Source organism: Marmota monax, unplaced genomic scaffold (genome assembly GCF_021218885.2).
Source record: "Marmota monax isolate L192 unplaced genomic scaffold, Marmota_monax_Labrador192_F-V1.1 WCK01_AAM20220418_F8-fsc00125, whole genome shotgun sequence".
In the NCBI taxonomy this organism is placed as follows: Eukaryota; Metazoa; Chordata; class Mammalia; order Rodentia; family Sciuridae; genus Marmota; species Marmota monax.
In genome coordinates, this window is record NW_026695235.1 from 12,783,748 (window position 1) to 12,804,700 (window position 20,953).

The following is a 20,953-nucleotide window of genomic DNA, read 5'->3' on the forward strand; positions in this document are numbered from 1 at the left end:
AACCTACTTACTGCAGGTCTGCTGGGGGCGGGGAAGCAGGGGCAGGGAACACGCGGGCAGGGCAACAGGAGGGTGCGACCGGTCAGGACTGTTTGTGCAGACCTCAGTGGAGGAGGCTGCAGTCAGTTCTGGCCCATAGCCCAGACACTGAATGCACACAGGAGCAGCCATGCCAAGGCCTTAGTGAGAGAAGAGCTCCTGGCTCTCATGCCAGTTTGGAGGCAAAACACGAGGCAAGCCATTTTGTGATAACAAGTTAAATGCCTTCCAAAACCACGAGAGGCCCAAGGACCCTGTTAGCTGACCAAGTCAACCCAAGTGTCTTCCCCTACCAGGACCTCCGGGGACTTACTCCACGCAGCCAAGGCTGTTCAAAGTGCAGGCCACTCAATGGGCTCTATTATAAGCGAGCAAAAAAAGCAGAGGCCCAAGGAGAGGGCAAGTCCAGCACCACCATGGCAGGAACAGGCAAGCAGTACGACCCACCCAGAGCCATGAACTGGCCTCTGCCCACACAGAAGTCAGGCAAAGCCAAAGTCCAAGGGTGCGTGGCAGTGACCAACACTGTGCTCTGTGTGCACGCGTGAGCATGCATGTTCACCTAGTCTTCTATTCATATTTACACTCATCAGTGTCAAAAAGCTCCTCTGGACTCTTCAAAGTAAGCTGCGTCCAGCCAAGGGGTGGTATGGATGCTTGATGTCCTGCTCTACATGGGAGTCGCACCAGGAAGTCCAATCGCCACCCACACTTGGAGCCAGGGGGTGCAGAGGGCCAGGTGAGGGCTAGAAACAGGCTGGCCCTGCGGCAGAGGCAGTGGGGATGGCAGGCTGGCCAGGAGAGAGCAGGGGCCAGTGCAGCAGCCTGGAGCAGGCGAGGGCAGGAGCTCCACCAGCTGCTGCGCATCCCCCTGGAAGGAGAGGAGTCCCGGGCCTCGGGAAAGCAGGGCCATCTCTAGCCTGAGGCCACACGCCAAGCCAGCAGGGTCAGTCCTGGCCTTTGCAACCCAGTCTTGGCTTCTTGTGCACAGTGTGACTGGGAAGCGGTCTGACCAGTTAGGACAGAGACCTCCTGGCCAGCTGACAGAGCTAATCACTGTGCACAGCACCAACACCAGCAGCAATGGGGCCCCTGTGGCCCCACCACAGGGAACTAAACCCACACACATTTAATATTTTAACAGCTCACACCTGGAAGCACCACACTGTCTACTAGTGCTACTGGGTTCTGTTCTTCCCCCAACCACAGAAACCAAGGAGTGATAATAACGATCCCAACGGCTAAGATCTCAAAATATCGCATTTACTTAGAGGACTCAAACTGCATTCATTGGGAAAAGATTCTGAAATTCTCTTCAGGTGACAGGTACGGTGGTGCATGCCTATAATCCCAGCAGCTCAGGGGGCTGAGACAGGAGGATCCTGAGTTCAAAGCCAGCCTCAGCAAAAGCAAGGTGCTAAGCAACTCAGTGAGACCCTGTCTCTAAATAAAATACAAAATAGGGCTGCGGATGTGGTTCAGTGGGCGAGTGCCCCGAGTTCAATCCCCAGCACCAAAAAAAAAAAAGAAATTCTCCTCATAGGATTTCACCCTTAACACAGTTCTCCAGGACAGCACAGGGCCTCAGTGAAGGAAAGGACAGGGACCCAGAGGCCTGGGTTCCTGGACAGCAAGGGAGGCAGTTGCTCATATGCCCACCACCATGCAACCACCAAACCCAGCACAGAAAATTCTGGAACTTGGTGGCTTCCACATCAGCTCAGAAGCACAGGAGCACAGAAGACAGCAGGGTCCAATGCTCCCAGCAACATGTGACTGGGTTTCCAGACCCTGCCACCAGGATGAAAGGTTTACATGAGACACACACACCTCACTCTGACCCCTTCAAAGCCACCCCCAGGGGCTGGGGATGGGGCTCAAGCGGCAGCGCGCTCCCCTGGCCTGCGTGCGGCCCGGGTTCCATCCTCAGCACCACGTACAACAAAGATGTTGTGTCTGCCAAGAACTAAAAATTAATATTAAAAATTCTCTCTCTCTCCCTCCCTCCCTCCCTCCCTCTCTCACTCTATCTTTAAAAAAAAAAATAAAACAAAATTCTTAAAAAAAAAAAAAAGCCACCCCAAAACAAGGCAGCAAGAGCAAGCGTGCAGGGGACAGCAGAGGCACTGACAGACCAGCTGCAGCTCAGGCCAGCGCCTGAGAAAGGAGGGCTGTCTGCTGCACTCAGCCCACAGCAGGAGGCAGGCCAGGGTGAAGGGCTTGTGGGCTGCACAGGGAACCAGCCTAACTGTGGCACAGGTGCGCCCACTTGAAGGCAACGAGGAGGACACACCAGCTACTGATGGCCTTTCTGGAAGTTACCATACTTCAGGAACAAACAAGTACCCAAGAAAAACAAGTCTGGCCCAGATAAACGCCTGCGGGGGTCTCTCCTCTGAAGACACTCGTGCCATCACGCGTTAAGCACTGAGCCTAGAGTAACACCAGCTGCTGTCCTCATGTCGGAGAGCCACAGAGAGTAGCTGCGGCACAAGATATGGTACCCATTCCAGGACAGCCCAAAGGAGGTGCAATGGAGCCTTACCATATTTTTTTCTGATTTCATCATGTCTTGACTTCATCTCAGCTCTCCTAAAAAGCATAAAAAACATCAGGTAGCATCAAACCACAATGCACAACATTGTCTCAAAAAATACACGCTTCCCAGGAGACCCAGCTGGGTGAGCTGAGCCATCAGACGGGCCCACTAGGGCAGCACAGGGTGGCAGAGCAGTCCCCAAGGCTGCTCAGCATCCAGTCTCCTCATCAGTACACCTCCTCAAATGCCCAACACTGTGATCTTTTACAATCTCCTTTTGTACAATGAAAATGCACCAACCCCGCCAGGTTCTGAGGGAGGTTAGGAAAACGCAATTGCAGACATGCATCAAGTGGCCCAGAGGGTGGAAACCTCAGGAGGACACCAGCTGCCAGTCTGAGGGGACAACAGCCCCTCCAGCTACCAGGGCTTGAGGCCCCTGCACAGGCCAGCAGAGTGCTGTGCTGCACAGTGTCAGGGTGACCCCATCCGTGCCGGAGCCTCCGCTTGCTCAGCTGAGTAGATGGGGCAGGGACTAGAGGGCTCAGAAGCCCAGACACCTCTGCAGGCTCAAGGGCAGTCATTACATCACAGGAGCACACGTCAAGCCAGGCTGCACCACCAACTGCCTGCCACCAAGAGAAAACCCACAGACGAAGGCCTGGGCCACGGCTAGAGCCATTCCGCGAGATGCCTGCCAGTTTCTCACTCTTTACATAGCCTAGGACCACCCTGTGGACACTGAGCACATTCTCCTTTTGAAAAAACAAAATTCATGACTCATAAATGTTTCCAGATCTGAGTTCCCTGAAGTAAACTCCCCTGCTGAGACCTCACCTCTCCTCCTGCCGGACCCTCCTTTCTTCGTGCTCTCTCATGGCGCGCTCGTCGTCCTTATCTGGTTTCTGACTCCTCTTCCGCCGGCGGCAGCAGCAGCAGCAGCAAACAGTGATGCCCAGGAGGAAGATGCCCCCCAACACTGACATGGCGATGATCAACGCCTGGAAGTTCACTGGAAATCCAACAGCTGGAGTTAGGACTGCTTCAGGTATGGGACCTACCACTGAACCTCCCTCCCCTCAGCCACCGGGGCAGTCCTGGTCTGTGGCTCCTGGCACCGCGTTCCTTAGACATCTATGTGTGACTTACAATTTCTAGGTTAACCACAATGAATCAAAGGGACACAACAGCTTCTTTTACTTGAGATTGGAAAGATGTTCACAAACTAACGAAGATTAACAAAAACCAGCAAGAAGAAAAAGAATCGGGCTGGGGTTGTGGCTCAGTGGTAGAATGCTCGATCCTCAGCACCACATAAAAATAAATAAATAAAATAAAGGTATTACGTCCAACTGCAACTGAAAAAAATATTTAAAAAGAAAAGAAAAAACCCACCAAGCTGTCTATTGGTCCTGTCCCAGGACAGCCTGAACTCCTAACATAGCGGAACTGTAAAAACAGGTTAGGCACCCTGAGGAAGCTCTGTTTATCATTTAAATCAACGTCAAGAAGATTACAACCACTCCCCAGAAAAACAAACTTCTTTCAGGGGACAGTGACCACCAGACCCAAAAGGAAGGAGCTTGGAGAAGCAGCCCAAGCCACAGGCCATGTGGGGTGGTCTTCAAATCTGAGTACTATCGATTCCCCAGGGTTTGTTCAATGTGGCTGCCTAATGAGTTTCAGTGGTGTGACTTGCTAGTTCAAGCCAATCCAAAACAAGTTTTACCATTTTCTTCAATTTTCCTTAAAGGTCTTTTTAAACTGAAAGTAGTCAATTCTACTCAATTCAAACCAGAGCCAATTAAAGAACATGCTGTACAGCTTTTACAAACATATTTCCATCACCCAGTTAGAAGAGTTTACTGAAGACAGCTTTAAGAACAGATTCTCTGGGCGGTGGTGCACCGTGGCCTCAGTTTGTTCAAGGACATCAAGAAATACCACAGAGAGCTGTCTCCCTAGGCTGCCGTCCTGGCAGGTCTGGAAGGTGGCAGTTTGCCAAGAGAGTTATTTTTAAGGATAAACACCCACCCCCAGGTAGGCCTTGACCCCTCTTGGCACCAGGAGATGCTGAGAGGCCCTCCAAACTCCCACCACTACGCTCCTATGATGTGGACCCCCAGCTCACAACCCCCTTCTCACACATGGGACAGACACAGTATGGGCTTGTCCCCAGCAGCAGGTTGCAGGTCTCTCTCAGCCCTCAGAAGTCACCAGATAAGCCAACCCGAGCTCATCTGGGAATCAGGGAACCCTCCCTCTTGCCACTACAAGGCCATCTCCCTCAGAACCTGTGTGACTACAGATGCTGAGGCCAACTACACTGAAGGATTCCTTCAAACTCCCAGGACCTGGCCGCTTGACCTGACACCAGATGACCACTGGCTCCCTGACTTCTTTCTCTCTAGGAGTGTCACAGAGTTACGGCCGCATGTTACACTACCTGAGATGTGTTAGAATTTTCAAAACAGCACCATTTTGCAAGAAATAAATGAAAACAACTCACCCCAGCAAACGCCCCAGCGTGCAGAGCTCAGCTTGCAGAGAGAGGCAGGGGGCAGTATTTTTCTGACGGGGTATTCCAAGCAGGCGTTATTAGCGTTGCACCACAGACACTGGAAAAGACCAAACGAGAACACAATGCAAAACCCAGAGCCAGCCTGCCAGGACCTGGCGCTTCTCACCACCTCCACCGCCATGGGCAGCAGTACCTCTCCCCAGATGACCACAATGGCCTTGGCCCCCAACTCGTGTTTCTCATCCTTGCTGCCCTTCAGTCAATGCCCCATACAATGGCTAGGAGTCCTGTCAACAACCCTTGTACCTCAGACAGCCTGCACAACTTAACTGGACTTGGCTACATAGGCTGGCTGTTGTCCAGGGAGCACATTCCCCACCCCACTGTCCGCCCTTTGGTGCCGCTAGCCTGCCCTGCTCACATGCCTGCTGCCACGCTGCACCAGCACAGGCATCTGTGCAAACAGGCCTGGGATGCAGCCTGGCCCCCAGTGGGCATTCCTGAGGTGCCTGGTGAAGGAACTGGGGACCTCAACAATCACTGAGAGGTCCCTCCTTACAGTGGCACTGCATCACTACAGCTTGGAAGACAACATGGCCAGGGCTCAGAGGCAACTGCCTGAGCTGAAGACCTATGGGAACCTCACGGTCGACGCTGAGCCCCACAGGGTCATGGTGAGGTGCAGCTGTGTGAGATGGCACCCTCACACCTGCAGTGGTGTCAAGAGCAGGGCAGGACAAGGCCCACCAGACGCCACAGGTGTGCACAACAGTCTGGGCATGCTCCCAGAGCGGGATGCCAGGGCAGCTAACACACGGGATGGGGCTGAAAAGCCGCAGCCCCAGCAGCACCGAGCTTGCCAGCCTACGCTGGGGCACACCTGCACTGCAAACCCTGATGCTAACAGCATTACAGAACTCTTCTTTCTCCTGGTTTTTTTAATAATATTTATTTTTTAGTATTAGGTGAACACAATATCTTTATTTTGTTTCTATGTGGTGCTGAGAATTGAACCCAGTGCCTCACGCATGGTAGGCGAGCGCGCTACCACTTGAGCCATTCTTCTATTTTTGAAAAATATTTTTTTAGTTGTCAACAGACCTTTATTTTATTTACATGTGGTGTTGAAGATGGAACCCAGGGCCTCACACATGCTAGGCAAGCGCTCTACCATTGAGCCACATCCCAGCCCCGGAATTTTTAACAGGACTAAAAACAATCACAATATTTTGATCTTAAGTTAGGGTGAACATCTATTACAAAAATACTAAAGTGTACCCTGGGCTCCCTTCCCCAGGGCAAGAGCACAGCAATGCCTTAATGTCTTGTTTCCACACAATTCAGAGCACAACGTGGTAACAACAGTCAGACCCTGTGCACCTGCCATCTGGAACATCTTCCACTCCAGAGGTCAACCACTTTTGGCTAGTCTTCCATTTTCAAATCCTACTTGGTCCTCTTGTGGCCTCCAGAAGCCTGAGTGCACTCCAGCAGAGGCCCAGAGGGTCTGGGGCTAGCCCTCTGTACCTGGCCTTTCTGGTTTGCCCTGTGGCTAGTGTGGGGTCAGGACTCGGCTCTCCAGGACTGGCCCCACCTATGTGACCTGGCTGGGTCTCTGTGGACTCTGTTGTCACCACACCTACCCAGGGCAGTACAGCACAAACCAGCTCTAGACTACAAGGCCAGGTCTGGCGACAAGCTATTTTTATGGCTGAAATGACTTCCAATAGGAAAGCCAGAGTCAGAAAACAAACAGCCACAAAACAGTGGTGTCAAGACAGGCTGCCCAGGGCTGGGCTGGGCTGGGCTGAGTGGTGGAGCGCTTGCCCAGCATGTATGAGGCACTGGGTTTGATTTTCAGCAACATGTAAATAAATTAATTAAAGGTCCATTGGTGACTAAAAAATAATAATAAAAAAAAGAAAGATAGGCTACAGGGGCAGCTGATCCTGATTTTCAGTCCCACTAAGTGACAAGACACATCACAAACCGCACCACTGTCAGGTGGGTGAGAGTTGTTCTTTAAAAACACACCACGCAGTGGAAATCATCTGCCACTCAGTTCCTGCTGCTTCCCACGGCTGGGGAAGAAACAGGCTCTCTAGTCCTGAAAACCCGTGACAACCTCCTGGAGATGGGGGAGGAGGACTCCCTGGACCTCAGAAAGAGGCCACAGAAGGCTGCTTTTGGTCCCCACTGCTAGCCTTCTCTCAAGCTACTACAGGGCTCTGGACTACACAGGGTCAACTGAGAGCCCCTTGGCCGGCCAGAGCTGCTGAGAGGTGGCTGGGGGCAGGCCACCGCGGCAGAAAGGCCAAAGGCCCCGAACCAAGCCGACGTTCATGCATCTTCTCAGGATCTATGTTGGGGTATCCCCACAGCTGGCTCCTACTTCTCCCAGATGGAGTACCCATTTCCAACAAGCCTAGAATGACCCATCTACAGGGAGACAATTGGGTCTCTGACCCACCTCATAAAGCGGAGGATTGGGCAATCTTGCTCCAGAATGACCACCCTCTTACTGAAGGGCACATAGGGATTTTAAAACGTTGGGGACAAAATCCAAACATGCTGGCTGTCTTTTCAGTGGACAGGCTGGCCCCAAGTCTTTCAATGACCTGCCAGGTGCCTCTCCCTAAGCAACCTCTCCCTCCTGTAAGAGGAACTGACGCACCCCACAGGCCCTGACTGTGGAGGGAAGGCATGGTACAGTCGCAGACAGTGGCCCAAGGTCCTCCTGATGAGGCCCTATGAGGGGGGTGGTTGCCACAGCACTGAGCACAAGTGGGCAACAGAGCCTTGGGCCTGCTGTGGAGGCCCAGCCCCTCAGTGAGATGAAGTCACCGTCCCCAACAGACTCTCAGGGCTGACGGCCCTAGAGGGAAGGCCTGGCCAGGAAGTGGCTGTACAGCAGATGCTCAGCCCAGGGACTCTGTCTCAGCACTGGCCACCAAGCACCAGCACTCCTGAGCTTGCCAACGAGCTCCAGGAGACCCTGCCTGCACACTTCCTCCTCGCTAACACCTGCTGCAAGAGTACAGTCGCCCTCGCTGCCTGTGTGGTGAAAGGTAAGGAGGTGCAGTGTGCCCGGGAGAGCCCGACAGTGTCTGTAATGGCCGTCACCACGAACACCCTACAATCTCTCTACACCCACGTGTCTCCTGGGATAGAGGAAGCCGGTCCGTTTCTGGTCAGCGACCTCATCTGCACTACTTACAGAGACATTCTTCAGGCACTCCTCACAGGATCTGTTTGTGTACTGAGAACAACCTGTGGGGAAAGACAGGCATCGTGAGGGTCACGACGAAAGACAGCTCACAGGCGGGGCAGACCTCTGAAGGAGTTCCAGGGCCCTCCCGGCACCAGCCTGCTTTAGGTACGCAGGAAAAACATCAACTGCTGCTGCTAGCAGGGGACCTGGAAGAGCAGAAGCGAGGATCTTCAGGGAAGAAAGGTTCCAAACACAAAAGCTGCGCTCTGCCGCTGGCCTCTGGAGAAGGTGAGCCGTGGGGCTGCGCACCACCATCAATGTGACCTGAGCAGCAGGTCTCAGCACCCCTCCAGGGAACCAGGAGGCACGGCAATGCCAGCAACACTGCCCACAGCAGCCAAGTTTGCAGACTTACCGTTAGGGTTTGGACCCCCTCACCCAGAGGCTCGTGTGTTGAAGGCTTGGTCCTGGACACAGCAACGTCCAGAGGTGGGACATTTAGGAAATGACGAGATCGTGAGCTCGACCACATCAGTGGGTTAGTTCATGTGGGAACTGATCATGGGAATTGGCCACTGGAGGTGGGGGCCTAGTTGAAAGGAGTGGGCCCTTGGGGACTACACTGTCCCTGGCTGCCACGAGCTGACATCCCTCCTCCTCCCACCCTTGTGCCAGGACGTTCTGCTCTACCTCAGGCCCAACACATGGAGCCAGCCCACCGCTCTCGTCAGGATGGCCAGGTGCAGCCCAGGTCCCTGGTGTCCCTAACAAGGAACTGAACAAGGCCCACACAAGTAACAGGCAGAGTACAGAACATTTACTGCAAGTAGAGGTGGAAGTGGCGCTCCCTAAGAAGAGCAGAGTGGGCAGAGCAGGGGTCAAGGCCCAAGGTCTGGAATTAGGCCTTCCAGGCTGAGCTGTGCGGCTTCTCTTCCCTGAGCAGACCTGACTGAGGACCTCACCCCGTTTACCCCACTGATTACTTAGATACCTAAGTAGAATATTGCCCAATTTCCCCCCTTGGTGACTTTGGAAAACCTAATTAGAATACTGCCCAGTTTACCCCCATTGGTCATTTAAAAACACTGACCGGTGGCAGATGTCATGGTGGGAGTTGTTATGGTAACGGAACTTATCTAAAACAGGGACATGATGCTCCTCTCCCTGTCTTTCCCCCAGCAGCATCTTTCTTGTGCCTGCCTCTGCCACCTCGGTGTCCCTGAACTCCTACCTAAAACCTTTGAAACTGTGAGCCTAACTGAATCTTTCCTCATGCTCTTCATCTCAGGTATGTGTCACAGCAACAAGCAGCAATCACGTTTACCTAAAAATCTCATAAGCCTGTGGCCAGCCTCCCCTGGACAGGGTTGTTCTCCCCAATCCCAAGGGAGAAGCAATGGCCTATCAGCCTGTTCCAGTCACGAGGAACACCTGGGACTCTGCCCACTAGCTGCAGGAAAAGATCAAACTCCAAGTGGCTACCAGCTTTGGAACACGAGTTAGTCAGAAGTGAAGACTAGGGTCCACACCAAGAATTCCCCACAAGCTATTGGTCAACTGCCAACTGCTTCTCCCCACCACGCCTTGCAACACACAGTGCAAAGAGCTCATGCTCAACGTTGCTGGTCGCCAGAGAAATGAGAATTAAGGCCCCGAGGACAAGCACCTGCACACCCACAGAACGGCTAGAGACTGCCCTGCAAGTGGTGACAAAGACAACAGCAACAGAGCCTGGCTGATGCCGCCGTTTTCAAAACCGGCCTGGAGGTGCTCAAAAAGCAAACAGGCACCCTTTATGACTTGCCAATCCCACTCAGGCACTTCACCCAGAGAAACGGACACACGTCACAGGAGACCCCAGCAGGGACGCTCACTGCCACAGTACAAGTTAACAATGCCACACTGGAAAGAGCCCAGAGGTCCATTCTAGGAGGATGGACAGGCAGGCCAGAACATCCACAGTGGAACACTTATCTAGTCACAAAAGACAGAAAGCAGACGACGGAAGAACACTCATGGACTGAGAGAAGGCGCACCTCAAACCCACGCCCCACAGCTCCACAGCTCCACACGTGGGACTCCTCGGCCCTCAGCAAGGGAAAGGCTGCGAGTGCAGCCCTGGGTGGGAGAGGCAGAGCACTCTGGACTGATGGTTGCTTCTGGCAGGGGTCAGGGTTATGTGGGGGGACTCGTCCAAAGGCACGTTCAACTTTCCTGCACTTCACCAAAGGAGAAATTCATCTTGAAAAACAAGACAACCTCAGATAATGACAGGTGTGAAAGTACAGGAGATGTCTACCAGTGACTCCAGGTGCACTATGGGAGGCTGCAGCTGGACCTGGACAGGTGGACTGGCAAATGTGCAGACCAAACCTAAGTGGAAGGACGAGAACAGGAACTACTCAATTCTTCCCTGCCCTCCCTCTCTAGGGAAGACCTGAACTAACAGGCCCACTGGAGTCCTTCTAGTTAACAGTCCAGTTTCTCTACGTTTTACTTCTCTAAATGAAATCTACTTCATCTGAAATAAAAGCACATTTTGACCCCTACCATTCCACAGTGACTGTCACTGAATGGTGCTATTCTCAGTCTCCTGCTATGTACTGTTGATCTATGTTGGTATTTTCTGTAAATCACTTTAAATACTAGGAACAGAAGATTTTATTCAGTCCCAGGAGGTAAAGAAAACTGACCACCCATTTTTAAAAGTCGCCAGTGTCTTGCTCCAAGAGATGGGAAAACACAGCTATGGAGCAAAGAGATGGCTGAGCTCCCTGACCCTGGGCAGTGAGGGCCTCGGTGAACCTACTGACAATTCTGACTGGCTTCCAAAACAGACAGCTGGAGGGCTGTTCCAGATCAGTGACTGACTCAAAACCAGGCAGTGTGACATACTGGTTTCAGGAGTGGGGAACAGACATATCAGGGTAACTGGTAAAATCTATGTATGGACTACATGTTAAATCAAGTATTGCAAATATTATAATATCAATGTTCCAAATATAATATGCAAGTATCAGTGCCAAATGTCCAGACTGTGCTAATTATATCCACTTGTGCAGAAGAGTGTTCTTGTTCTCGGGAGAAATTCCACCCAGGGGTAAAGGGCCACCTCAGCAGCTTATTCTCTGGGTTGGCTAAATAATAATAAGCAAATTGTCAATCTGCAATAAACACTCTTAAAGAAATAAAATATAAGTATTTTAACGTTAAGACACTAATAAGGAGACAACAGACAGATGACCAAGCAACCCAGCACTGGGATTCTTGGGCTTTCCTGAGCTCAGGAGCTTCCTCAGGGCCCCAGAGGGAGCACGGGGCCTGCCTACCATGCCCACTCTCCACTTCTGTTCACAGGTCTACAAGCAAGAACACCTTCCTCCTATCAGTCAAGTGGCCCGGGGGACAGTGATGATGATATAGGGACCTCCTTTCACAGGATCTTCATTCTGATAAATGTCTTGTGTAAACTGAAAGAACCAAGCTCCAAGATACACTCTGGGTTACGGGCCAGTCTGAGTCAAGGAGTAGATGCAGAGGAAGAGGAAGAACTGCCCAGCGGCTCTTCCCACCCTCCTCCTCTGCACACCAAGAACAGGGAGGTCTTCACCGTCAGGCAGTCCTTGTTAAGATGAATTCCAAAATGGGAAAGGTTACTCCATTCTCCTGATGACATCACACCTCACCATCTCGAATAGTAAGGAAGGAAATACAATAAGCACTGTTATTGCTCATGAGAAAGGCAGTGTGCATTTTTCAGAAGCCACAGACCATCCTTACTCATCATGGGATACAGAAAAACAAGTGCTGGAAATAAGAAAACATGCCTGTGGATTTCCTAAGTGTAATACCGAATGTGAATGTCTGACTCCTGTGACTCTGAAGCTTCACTTAGAGTCTACTGATTAATTTTTCAAGAATTTTCAGACTCATTCACTTTGGAAATTAAATAAAGACCAAAAAAAAGTTCTGTCAGAATATACTAAATCATTACAACTCATTTTTAGTGCTTTTCTAAAGTTTCAGGTAGGTCAATTAATTCATTATGAACAAAAGGACATGCTAGCACATGAGATATACTTTTTAAAACCAAGGAAACAGTAGGCACCACACGTCTGTAATCCAGTGGCTCACGAGGCTGAGACCAGAGAATCTCAAGTTCAAAGCCAGCCTCAGCAATGGCGAGGCACTAGGCAGATCAGTGAGACCCTGTCTTTAAATAAAATACAAAAGCAGGACTGGGGATGTGGCTCAGTGGTCAAGTGTCCCTGAGTTCAACCCCAGGTACAAAAAAACAAACAAACAAAAAACAAGGAAACAAGAGAAAATATTCTTTATCATGCAGCACCTGTCACACACACCCCACCACAGCTTTGTGCCCACTCTGCACAGTGACAGGTGCAGAGGACACCTTCATTGTCAATTTCAGGTGAAGAAAGAGGGCAGCCACCACTTCAGTAGGCAATGAGGTGAGATGTGATAGTGTCATCAAAACCACTTGAGCATGCCACCACGGCATCTTGTGCCTTAACCCATGTTTCTCAGGGTGGGCAAGATGCACCTCCACGCCTAGTCCCACTATAAGGACACACCACTCTTGACAACAGCCACTGTTCCTTAGAATGCCTGTTGAAGGTTGAAGCTGAAGTCCTAATAGGGACTGTCTTCCCTAGATGAAGTTCTTGGATTCTATAAACAATTAATATGGGATCCAAAACCCTATCAAGGTCTCTTTTAATTTCATGAATATTGCTCTAAAGATCTTTAATATAGTTACTAATGTCTACCCTCCACCAAATCACACAGAGAAGTATTTAAAAGGTATTAAAAAGTGGGGGTGTTGGATGGCATGACACCGTGAAGTACCCTTGTAAAGACAATGTTTTAAACACTAGTAGTCATATTCCCACTGAACAATAAACAGTAACAATCTCATTCCAAGCCCATGTTCTGTAGAAAAGTAGTGCTCCTCTCCAGGGACAAGGTGAATGCAGACCCGGAGGGCACCTAGGTGAAGAACAGCTACACAGGCATGAAACTAATGTCCCTTTCAAAATATCCCCAATAAGAAAACAGTCTGCCCACCAAGGAGGGCAGCCACCACCTGGAGAAGGAAGTTTCTTGGTTGACACACTGAAGCTGCACTACTGGGTGAATTCCCAAGTTGCCCTTGAGAAGTCCAGGGCAGGAAAAACAGAGTAGCCACACCCAGCTCCTCAGGTTGCCTTCCTCACTCCCACTCCGGCAAAAAAGCACACACAGCCCTGTCTTAGGCCTCCATGACTCTCCCAGATGCCCACTGTCTGGTGAAGAGCATTCACTGTACACTTGTGCTCACAACTCAACTGAGACCCCAAGCCTGTACAGTGTTAGTTGGTGTCTTCAGCAACACACTCAAAAGACACCTAACTGAAGTCACTAACGCATTAGAAATGCATTAGAAACAAACACTACGCAATGGATAACACTCAAAAAGGTCACAGAGAGAAAAGGTGCTTTAGAGTCAAGAGAACTGACAGAGGCTGATCTAACACGAGTTGAAAAAAACAATAGCCCCTCCAACGGGGCCAGGTCAACCCTAATTGCAAAAGTCAGGAATCAGGCGAAGGTGACACGGAGGCTTCCTTACTCATACACAAGTGAGCACCATTTCTAAAACAGGTCCAACGAGACCCTCCAGCTTAGAGCCTGGAGGGAGCCTGCACGGCCCTGAGGCCAAGCTCTGCTCGGCCCTGCCCTCCAGGAAGCCACCCTCTAGAAATGCTGCTGGGTTCTGCGAGCCAGTGCGCACTTTCCGCCTCCACAACCCCTGCACCCCGCGCCCGCCTGTTTCTTGGCCGGTGTCTGGAGGAACTCTGTGGGTCACCACTGGGGCCCCGCAGCTGGCGCCCCGCAGCTGGCGCGGGTGGGACCCACGAACGCAGAGTGCCCACCGCACGTCTACCGCACGAAGACCCCGCACCGCCAACTTCCAGGCAGAGGCCACGGGCCCGGAGCCGACCAAGCCCCTCCTCCGCGCCTTTGGGGAGTAAGGGCCGGCCAGCGTCCGCCGCTGTCCGCGACCCCCGGGGGCGGGGTGAACCCGAGCGCCACAGCCGCTGCGGCCCCACCGAGAGCCGCTTGGGCCCGGCCGCGCAGAGCGGCGCCCCGCCCGCGACCCCCCGCCCGACCCCAGGTCTCACCGGCTCCGAGCGGCTCCTGTGCGGCGGCCGCCGGGATGAGCAGCAGGACCAGCGCGGCGCCGGCGAGGGGCAGTGCCCAGCGCGGCGTCGGCCCGCGAGTCCCGCCTGGCGCCATGGTCGGTCGGTCGGCCGGTCAGCAGTTCGGACGCGAGCCTACTCCGACGCCAGCCCTGCGGTCTCTGCCCGGAAGGCCGCGGCGCCGGAAGTGGGCGGGAGGGGCGGGGCCGGGAGTGCGCGGCCCGGGGCTCGGGCCAGCCTCCAGGCCGCCTGCGGCTCAGTGCGCCTGCGCGGCGAGGACCTGCGCCAGACTGAGGCGCCTGAGGCTCAGTGCGCCTGCGCCTTCGCCTTGGGGATCGGTGGGTCGTGCGGATTGAGCAGACTGTGGCTGCGAGTCCTGGGTTGGAAGGCGCGAGGCCTGGCCTTGAAGGGCTGCAGATGGTGGCCTCAAGCCTGCCACGTCCTTGAGGGGCCCGCGGCAGCCCTGAGGGTAGGAACGTCACGTTACTGTGCGTTACTTGCTACTTGCGTTGTTACATTATTCCGTTAAGGTCCGTTCACGGCCCTTTAAGAACGGTAGACACCACCTCAAGGTGCTCTTAACTAGGGTCCCCGGGCTGTCGTCTTACCCTGTAGGCTTAGCTCCCAGCGCTGCAGGGGCGCGGGGGCGCCCTGGGGGGTGGGGTGGCCCCGTGACCAGCACTGCCCGCCGCCCTCGCTCACGCTCTGGGTCACGTCCTGAGCCGCCCGCATCTTCCCCAGGAGAGGGAGGCATCTTGTTGAAGTTGAGGCCAGGGCCAAGGATTGGTTATCAAAGGAAAGGAAATGAGCTGCTATCAGCTCACCTCTGAGTGGCACTTCCCCGCCCACCGGCTGTTAGCACCTGGGAGAGGGGGGATGCACTTTCCCCGCCCACCCGGCTGTTAGCAGGGGGGGTGTGCACTTCCCGTGTGCACCGCCTGTTAGCCTTGGGGAGGGGGCTGCACTTCCCCAGGGCTGTTAGCACTGGAGAGAGGGTGCACTGCTCATTTCTGCGCGTAGGCCCTAGGCCAGGTAAGAATTGCATCAAGAAGGAAAGGTGGGGGCTGGGTTGTGGCTTAGTGGTGGAGGACTTGCCTTGCACTTGAGAGCCACTGGGGTTCCATCCTCAGCACGACATTTAAAAAAAAAAAGTGTGTCCATTTACAATTAAAAAATAATAATAAAAAATAGGGGATAGTTAACTTAAAAAAAGAAAAAGAGGAAGGAAAGATGGGTAGGGCTGGCTCCTGGCAGGGCCTACTGGGATCCTAGTAAAAGTAGGAGTTTTGGCCACAGGTTCCTTGGTGTATTTCAGAAGGGCATTTCATGACTGTTCAGGTGCACTGAGGTAGATTTTGTCAGGTCAGTGACCCCAGCACCCCCACTGACCTAGGTTTTGATACAGGGCTTGTAGATGAAGCCCCCTGAGTGTTCCAGAGAGGACCCCTGCCTGAAGTGAAGAAGGAGTCGAACAAATGGTGAAGACTGCAGAAGGTGGCCCCCAGTTTATCAAGTAACGCATTTGGAAGCAGCTCAGAGATGGCCTGTGTTTTCCCTGCTTGAGCCTGACTTTAACTCAAATACTCTTGCTTGACTTTTATTTTCTTTAATATTTTTTTGTTGTCAATGGACCTTTATTTCATTTATTTATGGGGTGCTGAGAATCGAACCCAGTGCCTCACACATACTAGGCAAGTGCTCTGCCACTGAGCCCCAACCCCAGCCCCCTCTTACTTGACTTTTTGTGTCTGACTTTAAATTCTTTCCTTGGGACAGAAGAACTGAGGCGTGGAGCTTCAGCTCCTCACTGTCTGCTGCAGTCTGGCTGGGCACAATTCAGGAGGCACTTGTGAAGCAGAAACGAACTTTATTTTTAGAACACACAGGCAACACCACATGACCTCTTCAGGAATTCCCTGGGAGCCCAACTACCACCACCGGCTTCCCACAGCCTCTCAACCCCCACCACACACTCCTCCTGCTCTTGAGGCCGATTGGCTGGGTTGCGTGGGTGGAGCCAAAAGAGTCCCCCAATGAGCAGCTCCATGGTCTGAAAGGGTGGGGAAACAGCCCAATGAGCATCACCACAGAGGAGCCAATCAGCTGGCAGCTGGAAGTTTGCTGGGGCCGCTGTGAGCCAATCATTACATTCTTTAGGATCCTTCCATTTTAATACCATCACACTTCTATGGGGATTAGTTGCCACTCCTAGGCCTTGAAGCATTTGAGTGGCTTGTTGTAAAGGCCAATCTTTTGGCCATTCTTGACGAGAGACGATGCTAAGATCTGCACCTGTGTCTAGTAGTCCATTGAAATTTTTTCCTTGAATAGTTAAGTTTAACGTAGGGCGAGAATCTAAATTTAAAGAAAGCATAGCCCAATCTATACCTGTGGAGCCAAATCCTTTGGAACCTCTTTCTACATTATGACTAGCAAATTTGTCATGTGAGCTAGGGAGTATTAATAACTGTGCAATCCTATCTCCTGGTGAAATTACTGAGATACCCCTTGGAGAACTAGCTATAATTTTTATCTCACCTTCATAATTGGAATCAATTACCCCAGGATTTATCATAAGTCCTTTTAGAGTAGAAGAACTGCGTCCTAATAATAAGCCTACTGTTCCTTTGGAAAGAGGTCCTTTTACCCCTGTGGGAATGATTTGAACTCCCATCTCTGGAGTTAGTACTGCTCTGGCAGAGGCGCAGATGTCCAATCCTGCGCTTCCTCTGGTTTGTCTGATAAAGGAGTTAACGGATAATGTGTCCTGGGCACTACCCTGATGGTGTTGCTGGGTTCCTTCAGTGCCCCGTATATTTGCGGTTGTGGGCCCTGGGGCATCGGCCCCCTCATCCGTTTTTTGGCAACGGAGTACCCTCTACAGTAGTCTGAGAACGGCATTCATAAGCCCAGTGTTTTCCTCTATGACATTGTGGGCAAACACCTGGTATTTTTCTTTTTTGATCATACCCAGTTTTGTAACTTGTTTTAAACTCTCCTCCTATAGGGCAATTTCTTCGAAAATGTCCTGCTTGACCACAATTATAACATGTTTTTGGCCTGGCACCTAAAGCCTGTTGTACTCTCCGGTTACTGCAGCTGCCAAGACTTGCCCCTGCATCACTGGTTCACCAATATCTCTACACAGTTTAATGTATGCATTTAAGTCTTTATATTTACAAGGTCTAATAGTCTCCCTACACCATCTATTGGCTTGTTCGTAGGCTAGTTGCTTTATTAATGGCATCGCTTGTTCTACATTCCCAAAGACTCTGCTTGCTGTTTGTATAAGCCTATCTACAATCTCAGCTTAAGGTTCATTAGCTCCTTGTATTACCTTAGATAATTGACCTTGTAAATCTCCTTGTCCTTGTAAAGTCTTCCATGCCTTAACTGCAGCTGAAGCGATTTGTGAGTATATGGCAGGATCAAATCTAGTTTGTTGCTGCTGATCCTCATAAGGTCCTTCTCCTAGCAACATATCTAGATTTCTCTGTGGATACCCAGCTGCTGCATTTCCCTTGGCAGTCTCCATACACAATTCTTGATTAGCAACTTTCTATAACAGATATTGTCCTCCATTTAGCACAGCCTTGCATATGCTAGCCCAATCTGCTGGTGTCAAGTTATAATTTGCAATGGACTCAACCATGCTTATGGTAAAAGGGGCTTGAGGACCATAGGCTGCTACAGCTTCTTTTAACTGCTTTACAGTTTTAAAATCCAAAGCCTGGTGATATCGCTGCCCTCTCTCATCCTCAAGTACAGGGCATGCTAATCTTCAAGGTCCTGTCTCAGGATCCCATCTATCAACTATGGGGGTTGGGGGCCACCCAGCATATGTTGTCTCTATAGGTGTAGCTGTTGGTTGAATACTTACACCCTCTGGTGTTAGAAAGGTGTTAGTAGCAGCCTCCCGTTGTAACTCCTCCCCTGATAGCCCTTCCTCCTCTAAACTTTCTTCTCCTGTCTGACTAGCTCGAGAGACTTCCTCTTTTACTTGATCAAAGATGTCTTCTTGACTAAGCAAACAGGATCGTACCAACGTCCATAATGGTAATGTGCCAACTGGCAGAGTTCCTGGGCTTTCCTTTTCTATCTTTTTTAAATCTTCACCATGATGGTCCCATTGTGATATTAACAACTCCTCCTTAAAGAACCATGGGCTACATTTTTGTATCGTATCAACGTATGCCCTAATTATTCTTGGTTTTACTGGGGGCCTCCTTCCTCTAGCAATTTACTTAACACCCTTTCGGTTTGGTTTTAACTAACTTCTGATCCCATTTTTCCATAACAAAGATAAAACAATCCACTAAGATAACACAAAATAAAACCGAAACAAAACGGAACAAAAACACACTGTATCAACTTTTGTATTTTCTTGAAATGTGCATCCGTTCTCTGGCCCTATCTGTTCCTCAGGGCCGATCAGCTTTTCTCCCATCCTATTTATTTCTAGGGACAGGCAGCTTAAAAATGAAATGAAAAAAAAAAAAATGAAACAAGAACACACTGTTTCTTGAAATGGTCACCCATCCTCTCGCCCTATCCTCAGGGGCAAGCAGCCTTACCTTGTCACTTACTCCCAAGCGTCCTGGAGCTCCCCGTATGGGCCACCATATGCCGCAGTCTAGCTGGGCAAAATAACCAGGAGGTGACAAGCAACTTGAAGGTTGAAGTGGGAACTGCTTTATTGTGGGGAAACTGAGCGGGAACTTAAGGTAGCGGGCACCCAAGGTAGCAGGAGCCGCTTTATTGCAGGACACCAGAGGTGTATATATACCTAACTGATTACACACAGCTTGACTCAATTAGCATCATCTAGATACAGCAAGCAGCCAAATAGGAATCCCCACCATCTAAATGGCTCGGTGGTGTTGCTTCACAAACCACTCCTCCTGGCAAACTGCCAGGCGCCATCTTGACTTGATTTGCCATCCCCAACACCGTGGGAATTCTCCTACATGATTGGGTCTGCTCCTACACCATGGGCTGCTCCTACACCATCAGCCTGCTCCTACACCATGGGCTACTCCTATACCATGGGCTACTCCTTTACCATGGGCCTGCTACTACACCATGGCCTGCTCCCACAGCATGGCCTGCTCCTATGCCATGTGCTGCTCCTACACCATGACCTGCTCCTACACCATGTGCTGCTCCTACACCATGGGCTACTCCTACACCATCAGCCTGCTCCTACACCATGGGCTACTCCTGCACCATGTGCTGCTCCTGCACCATGTGCTGCTCCTACACCATCAGCCTGCTCCTACACCATCAGCCTACTCCTACACCATGTGCTGCTCCTACACCATGGGCTACTCCTACACCATCAGCCTGCTCCTACACCATGGGCTACTCCTGCACCATGTGCTGCTCCTACACCATCAGCCTGCTCCTACACCATGGGCTGCTCCTACACCATGACCTGCTCCTACACCATGGGCTGCTCCTACACCATGGGCTGCTCCTACACCATCAGCCTGCTCCTACACCATGGGCTACTCCTATACCATGTGCTGCTCCTACACCATCAGCCTGCTCCTACACCATGGGCTGCTCCTACACCATGGGCTACTCCTACACCATCAGCCTGCTCCTACACCATGGGCTGCTCCTACACCATCGCCTGCTCCTACACCATCAGCCTGCTCCTACACCATGGGCTGCTCCTACACCATGGGCTGCTCCTACACCATGGACTGCTCCTACACCATGACCTGCTCCCACACCATGGGCTGCTCCTACACCATGGCCTGCTCCCACACCATGGGCTGCTCCCACACCATGGCCTGCTCCCACACCATGGCCTGCTCCCACACCATGGGCTACTCCTACACCATGGGCTGCTCCTACACCGTGGCCTGCTCCCACACCATGGGCTGCTCCTACATCATGGGCTACTCCTACACCATGGGCTGCTCCTACACCATGGCCTGCTCCCACACCATGGGCTGCTCCTACACCATGGGCTACTCCCACACCATGGGCTGCTCCCACACCATGGGCTACTCCCACACCATGACCTGCTCCTACACCAATCCTGCTCCTACACCATGGCCTGCTCCTATACCATGGGCTGCTCCTGCACCATGGACTGCTCCTACACCATGGGCTGCTCCCACACCATGGGCTGCTCCTACACCATGGGCTTCTCCCACACCATGTGCTGCTCCTACACCATGTCTTGCTCCCACACCTTGGGCTGCTCCTACATCATGGGCTGCTCCTACACCATGACCTGCTCCTACACCATGGTCTGCTCCTACACCGTGGGCTGCTCCTATGAGATGGGCCTTCTCCTGAGCCATGGGCGTGCGTCTACACCATGAGGCACTGACAGGAGGATGTAACAGCTGACACCTCCCCCTTGAGGTGTTCCCAGGAACAGAGAAACACCTTTGGAATCTACCTAAGCTAGTTACCTCAAACGCCTG

General features: G+C 51.8%; 2 protein-coding genes across 3 annotated transcripts in view; one reads left to right on the forward strand and one right to left on the reverse strand.

Moving 5' to 3' along the window:
* Pttg1ip (PTTG1 interacting protein) overlaps positions 1–14,679 on the reverse strand; it is a 42,819-nt gene extending 28,140 nt beyond the window's left edge. The window contains exons 1-5 of one of the 2 annotated variants that reach the window (XM_046439024.2): positions 14,493–14,679; positions 8,317–8,369; positions 5,088–5,196; positions 3,416–3,590; positions 2,585–2,631 (exon numbers count right to left, since the gene is read on the reverse strand). In XM_046439024.2, the coding sequence (XP_046294980.1) occupies positions 2,585–2,631; positions 3,416–3,590; positions 5,088–5,196; positions 8,317–8,369; positions 14,493–14,607 (499 nt within the window). In that variant the 5' untranslated portion in view covers positions 14,608–14,679. The remainder of the gene's footprint in view (positions 1–2,584; positions 2,632–3,415; positions 3,591–5,087; positions 5,197–8,316; positions 8,370–14,492) is intronic. The other variant, XM_046439023.2, reaches the window with a different exon arrangement.
* A 110-nt stretch (positions 14,680–14,789) lies between these two features.
* LOC124089102 (uncharacterized) lies at positions 14,790–20,848 on the forward strand. The gene is made up of 2 exons (XM_058577230.1): positions 14,790–14,979; positions 17,518–20,848. Exon 2 carries the CDS (start codon positions 19,478–19,480, stop codon positions 20,846–20,848), a length of 1,371 nt encoding a protein of 456 aa, XP_058433213.1. The 5' UTR covers positions 14,790–14,979; positions 17,518–19,477.
* The last annotated feature ends 105 nt before the right edge of the window (positions 20,849–20,953 follow it).